The sequence below is a fragment of the Cotesia glomerata genome, linkage group LG7 (assembly GCF_020080835.1).
Source record: "Cotesia glomerata isolate CgM1 linkage group LG7, MPM_Cglom_v2.3, whole genome shotgun sequence".
Lineage (NCBI taxonomy): Eukaryota > Metazoa > Arthropoda > Insecta > Hymenoptera > Braconidae > Cotesia > Cotesia glomerata.
Genome location: NC_058164.1, coordinates 8,540,369 through 8,547,265, shown reverse-complemented (window position 1 = coordinate 8,547,265; position 6,897 = coordinate 8,540,369). Strand labels below are relative to the sequence as shown.

Below are 6,897 nucleotides of genomic sequence, written 5' to 3'. Positions count from 1 at the left end.
AAAAAAATTAAAAATTTGGCTAAAATTACGCGGCATTTTTTTTTTAAATAGTTGTAATTGAAAAAAAAAAAAACCTTCGTTCAAGACTTTGCAAATTATATCTCGAAGACCTATCTAAAATTTCATCAGGGTCGGTTGAGTAGTTCTCGAGAAATCTTGGGTACCGTCTTTGAAAATATAGTTTTGAGAAAAACGCGTTTTAAAGTTTTGAGCGGCAATACAACAGCGCCTTGAGCGCGCAACTTTTTAAAATTGTATCTCCGAAACTATCATTCAGATCGATTTGAAACTTTAAGACAATATTCTAGAGATGTTGTAGAATTTAATAAGACAAAAGGAAAAAAAAAACAATTTTTGAAACCGTGAAACCTATGCAACCCCTTAATACTCTTCATAATTTATTGTATTGATATGTAACGGAAGCTGCGACCGGTCAGCTGAACGCTAATATATACAGATGTATACACTATGTAATGTGTACTCAGAATTTTCCAGCTGGAATCTCCAAAGGCTCCGACAGTCGGAGTAGGTTGAAACAATAAAAAAAAAATTTGAGGGTGACTCCAGACAAGCTTGAATTTTTTTTTGCGGAGTAAAGTGTACTCAGAATTTTTTAGGAATTTTATAAATTCTTCAGCTAGAATTTCTAGCAATTCCGACAATCGCAAGGGGTTCAAATGATGATAATGTTAAAATGCATCGAGAATTATCTAGGAGGCTTTGAAATTGACTGTGTTTAGTAAATATCGATGTATAAAAGCGTTAAGCTGACCGATTGTAACTTCAGTTACATGTATTAATATATCCTCACTATACGATACCTCTCACTTTTATTTGTCTTTGGAAATATCCGTATGTTTTCTTGGGATCCGGAGGAACTAGCGACGTATTTACACAAACATACGGTAAAGAAATATTTTTAAAGCCAATAGTAGCATTTGTTGATGAGTTCGTGCTTGGAGTTGTTACTGTTGGCTTAAGTGTCGTCGTAACGATTGATTTGGGAGTAGTCGTAGTTGTAGTCGTAGTGGTACTATTTGATGGAATGGTTCCATTGGATGGTGGTGCTGAAGTAGTAGTAGTTGTTGTTGTTGTTGTTGTGCTCGTCGTAGGAGCAACAGTTGTAGGAGGATCATACGAAGCTACCACCAAAGCTTCTAATGACGCCTCTGTCTCGGGTTTTGTAAAGTTGAAACGAAAACTAAGATCATTAGTCTGTCCATAATATTTGCAATCAACAAACCAGTATGTCGTTATCGCAGTAGCATTTGCTTCGATATAATCAGTGTCACCTTTACGTAATTTAATCAGTATTTCCGCTTCAGAAGCAGATGATATATATTCATTTGTTGCTGTGTTATTAGGCTGTTCTATTGTCAAGTTACCATTAAGTAGAGCTAAAAACAAATCCATGAATAATATTCAAGTAATAATATTATCAAGTCAAGATAAAAAAAATAAAACTTACGAGTTATTTCAAATGTTTTATGCTGACTGGTAATTTTTGGCCAAAAGATGATAAGTATTTCACGCTCTACTTTAACTTCAACAGTATACTCTCCTACTGGATATAGGTCTGCTGGATATTGCACTCTCCAAATACTTGTCGTATTTTCTGTCGATTGCGACTAAAAGAAATTAAAACAAATAAATTTTTTTATAATACAGTTTCGATGATATTTAAAATAACACATTAGTACACTAATTACTATACCTCGTATGTATGCGGAGGCACTGCGTTATCTCTCCAAAAGTAAGCAAAGGTACCAGACGGTCTGGTACCGTCACTGTAATAAAGATCAGCTTGAAAAGTTATTATTCCACCTTGGACAGTTGGTCCATCGTGGGTCAATTTGACATAACCACCATACACTATATCTGAATAAAAAAAAATAACTTTAGAAAAAATTGAATGTTAAGTGTTACATTAAAAATTATATTTATAATAAAATACTACGCATATTTTTTTGAGCAATAAGTTATTGGTGAAATAAAAAACGTCATCACGTATTTAACTTACTTTGCCATGTTAAACAATAAATCGCCGCAATGACATTTAAAAAATTAACTCGCCCCATATTACAAAAATCACGTATCACATTTATTATTTTTTTATTTTCCTTGATGTAGTGATAACAAACTTATATCTAAGTTTAATTACCAGTACTCTATGCCAGTGACAATCATGTTTTGATAACTATCATGACTAACTCCATTGTCTGTCATTTTTTAACAATTATGAGTTACTTTACGAAGTTGTCTGCTTGTAGAATAAAATAATTTTTCTTTAGTTGGTAAGCAGGTGGTAAATAGTTGGTTGGTAGTTGAAGAATGCGCGTGCGCTAATCGTAAATAATTTCAAATTCAAACATTTGAAATTTCATCAATGTGATTTTTCACTGTCAAAGATAAAAAATTATTAAACTAAGATTAACAGGTGTCTGACTATCTTTAGAATTTTTTTTAACAAATAAATTATTCTCGATAAATTAAAATAAAATATATAAATACATTTTTTTCAAATATTTCTTTAGTACAATTTTATGAATGACTTTTTTTTTTAAATGAATATCGCGTTCCAGATGCCATAAGGACGTATACCGGCAAAAGGTCCCGGTGAAAAGCTATAAGGGCGTATAAAAAATTTTTTTTCGGGAATCAACGTAGTTTTGTATGAAACGTGCAGAAATGCAAAAAAAAAATTTTCGTCTAACTAAAAATTTTTTTGGACTTAGAAAAAAAACAGAATTTTTATTATACGCCCTTATGGTATCCGATGTGGGTCCCGGGAGCCATAAGGGCGGATAAATTTTTTTTTTGCATTTCTGTACATTTCGGACGAAACTACGTTGATTCCCGAAAAAAATTTTTTTTTATATGCCTTTATGGCTCCCGGGACCCATCTCGGATGCCATAAGGGCGTATAATAAAAATTCGATTTTTTTTTCTAAGTCCAAAAAAAATTTTTATATGGAAAAAATTTTTTTTTTGCATTTCTGCACATTTCATGTAAAAATACGTCAGTTCCCAAAAAAAATTTTTTTTGATACGCCCTTATGGCATCCGAGGTGGGTCCCAGGAGCTATAAAGGCGTATAAAAAAAATTTTTTTCGGGAATCGATGTATTTTCGTCCGAAATGTGCAGAAATGTAAAAAAAAAAATTTATACGCCCTTATGGCATCTGTAACGCGATATTATTGAAGCCTTTTTCAAAGCTATATGCGTGTTTTAGATGATACTGGTCAACTGACAGCTGTCAATTTTTTTAATTTTTATAACAAATCAATTACAATAAAAAAAATTATTTAAAAAATTTCCAAATCATTTATTTTAATTTTTATATGTAGAATTTTTTAATTAAATTTTTTTCATAATAACTTCATTTTTATAAAATAATTAAAAAATTATGTCTTCCAATTTCAGTGCCATTGTTTTAGACACTATTAAAATAAATTTATGTTTTAGAAATCCACTTAACAATGTCAAACCTTTCACTATTTTTTTCTTTTTTAATTTTTAATTGAACATAAATTATCTGCAATGGCAACGTAATTTGGTCTACATTTACAACGAAAATCTTCACAAATAGAATTTCCGACCATGCACTGATCATCTTGCCAACAATATCCATCTAAAATTGGTAAGCATGTTGTATTGCTGACAGCAATATTGTTGATATTACAAACACATTTTTTATTTTTTGAGCAATTTGCATGCCACGGGTCACTGCATTCTGAATTATCATTACAAGAGTATAACAGATCGGCTAAAAGAAAAAATAAGTTACCAATAATCTGAAATTTTATGATGAAATATCAAAAATAAATAAGCTTACATTCTCTGCATTCATGGACAGATACTGATGAAAAAAATGGTTGACATTGACATGTAAAATCGACACAATGAAAGTTTTTTTCACACTCTTCATCATAAGAACAGACTCCATTTAATATGGGGTAACAAGTATGATTATTTAATGCAAAATTGTTATGCTTACAAACGCAAATTTCGTTCAATGAGCATCGCGAATTTCCCAAGTCCAAACAATCTCGGTCTGCTCTACAAAATCGGCTTCGTGTAACTTAAAAAAAAGAAAAAAAAAATATTAAACAAAATTTCAAGAAATAACTCTTAAGTAGGAATAATAATAAATATTGATAGTATCACATTTAGAAAAGAAGAAATAATAAAAATCAGCTTACATAGTGTGTTTGAATTTTTTTTATTGCAATCTTCATGAGATAAACAATTATTTAAATGGTCCATTCTTACTGCAATAAAAATTTTCAAGCATTAAATTTATATTAATTGAATTATTTAATATTTTATATGATAATGAAATCAGCAGACATCTGACAATTTTTGAAATTTTTATAACAAATCAATTATGATAAAAAAATATTTTTGAAAATTCGCACTTAAAATTTTTTTTCAATGTCTACATGTGAAATTTTTGTTGATAATAATTTAATTGTTATAAAAATTTATTTCAATATCATTATTGTATTTGAATTTTACGTGTACCGCATTTAAATCCACGGTGAACATAATGAAGTTTACATTGACATCTATTATTAATACAATCAGAATTTTCCACCGCGCACTTTTTATTATTTCTACAGAATACATTTAATTTCGGAAGACATACTTGATTATCTATCGTTAAATAGTTGTCATTACAAACACATATATTTTTCCTGCATACCGAGTGATTGATAAATTTCCTGCAATATGAGTCATACTGACACGGCATAGCTATGTACGCTAAATAAATAAAATTAAATTAATAAAAAACTTTTCACTTATTTCCATTACAACTTACGTGATGGACAATCAATGCTGGAGTGAGATACGTATTCAAATTTACATTGACATTTATTATTGATACAAACAGAATATTTTGAGACACAGTGATTTTTTTCTGTGCAAGATTCACCTGATGATGCAGTACATGCCGTTGAATTTATTTTTGCCCTATACTCGGTACAAACATACTGTCTATTTGGTAGAAGCTTTGCAATTGTAAATAATCGACAATTAGGATCATTGTTGTAACAAGATCGAGAAGGTGATTCCACTGAAAATGGCCAAATCAAAAATTAATTTCGATTCTTGTTCGTTGTTCATTCAATTAATAGAATTTGCATTTTGAGTACTTAATATTTTAACATACCTAGAACACATTGTTTATCAGCGACATTCAAGTAACCAAGTTTACACTGACATTTATTTTGTTTACAAACTGAAAATTCGATGGGACATTCATTATCAGTGTCACAACAAATTTTACCCAATTTAGTTGTACACCTAGTTTCATCAAATTCGGTGAAAGCGTTTTTACAAGTACATTTTTTATCGCTTGAGCATACAGCGAATTGTATCATTTTACAATCGGCATCAGTATTACATGTTTTGAGGAATTTTTCTGTAAATATAAATCAATAAAATAAGATTAATAAAAAAAAAAATTATGAAAAATCATTTATATAAAAAAAATGATGATACTGAAATCAGCAGACGTTTAAAAATTTTTTTAATTTTTTATCATTAATTAAATTATAATTAAAAAAACATTTTAAGAAAATTATACTTTTAGTTTTTCAAATATTCTGTATCTGGAATTTTTTTTTTTGTAATAATTTTTTTAATAAGAAAAATTCTAAAAATTGTCAGATGTCTGCTAATTTCATTTTCATATAAAATCAAATTTATAAAATAGTAAAACTATAATAGAAGAAAACTATTTTCCCTTATTTAGTAATAAATAATTGTTATAAGACAATAGATTAATACCTTCGTTTATACACACAAACGAATTATTAGAGCTCGTTTGTTTACATGTTGACTTTTCATCGCAACATGTTACTCCATCATTGGGATCACACTAAAAAACATAGTGTATAAATAACTAAGCAATTAAAAATAATAGTAAATTTTTCTAATATTATTAACATACAGTGTCTCCATAATTTACGCATCCATCGTATGAATAAACACACAATACCATTGAAGTTATAGTGATAAATTTAATTAACTTATTTATAAATACCATCATGTAACCCTTTATGACAAAATAATAAAAATTAAAAAATTAATAAACTTATTTAATGTTATAAAATATAAAATATATTGTACAAAATATAGAGCACGTATATCTTCTTTTATATTTACTCAAATTTGTAGTTATCAATCATACGACTATAAAAGCTATTTTTAAAATGTTTTTATGTGTTATGGATGTGGAATGGTTAAAAAATAAAACAACTATTTTTTTTCAGTTGCGTAAATGACTGTCATTAAAAATTAATAATAAATGGTTTATTAAAAAAGAATATTACGATTAATAATACTAAAAAAAAAATTAAAAGATATTTTGAAAATAGACACACTTTCAATCAAAATCTAATTATCGGAATAATATGTCGTGCTTGCAACGATTTTCTTAATTTTTATATATACATAAACTAAGAGGTTGGCAATAGCCTAATCGGCTCGGTACCTGCATTTCGAAAGAGTGGGACCAGGGTTCGATTCCGGCGCGCACCAATATTTTTCAATGATTATAAACTAAGAATATGTGCGTTTCATTGCCAGCCTCTGTGTACCGGTCGGGTTTTCTGTGGTTTTCCCATATAGTTATGGAGGTAAAATGTCATTATAGAAGTACCTCCATACTATTTAAGACCGTAATGCAAATGCAGGTACTGATTATAACGCGTAAGTCGGCCACAGTCGCAGCACATGTGTGTCGGGCATGAAAGAAAAAATCCCGTCATGCAGGGGGGTGGGGACGAAAAAGTGGTTGAGAGTTATAATGACGGGGTTGAGAGATTATATTGCGGAGAAAAAAGTGGAGAGACAATAATTCCCCACCCTCCCTTGTAAAACACTCTACA

The 6,897-nt window shown here is 29.4% G+C and overlaps 2 protein-coding genes across 2 annotated transcripts; both read right to left on the bottom strand.

Annotated features, from left to right (window-relative positions):
* Positions 1-794: 794 nt before the first annotated feature.
* On the bottom strand, positions 795-2,250 carry LOC123268784 (cell wall protein DAN4-like). Its single transcript, XM_044734141.1, has 4 exons — positions 2,021-2,250; positions 1,715-1,878; positions 1,469-1,628; positions 795-1,397 (listed from the first exon to the last, which is right to left on the bottom strand). The coding sequence occupies exons 1-4, from the start codon at positions 2,076-2,078 to the stop codon at positions 811-813; spliced, it is 969 nt and encodes a 322-aa protein (XP_044590076.1). The 5' UTR covers positions 2,079-2,250; the 3' UTR covers positions 795-810.
* LOC123269026 (prion-like-(Q/N-rich) domain-bearing protein 25) lies at positions 2,158-6,051 on the bottom strand. The gene is made up of 7 exons (XM_044734518.1): positions 5,795-6,051; positions 5,175-5,426; positions 4,824-5,078; positions 4,526-4,765; positions 4,204-4,272; positions 3,570-3,767; positions 2,158-2,219 (listed from the first exon to the last, which is right to left on the bottom strand). Exons 2-7 carry the CDS (start codon positions 5,383-5,385, stop codon positions 2,158-2,160), a joined length of 1,035 nt encoding a protein of 344 aa, XP_044590453.1. The 5' UTR covers positions 5,386-5,426; positions 5,795-6,051.
* Between the last annotated feature and the right edge of the window lie 846 nt (positions 6,052-6,897).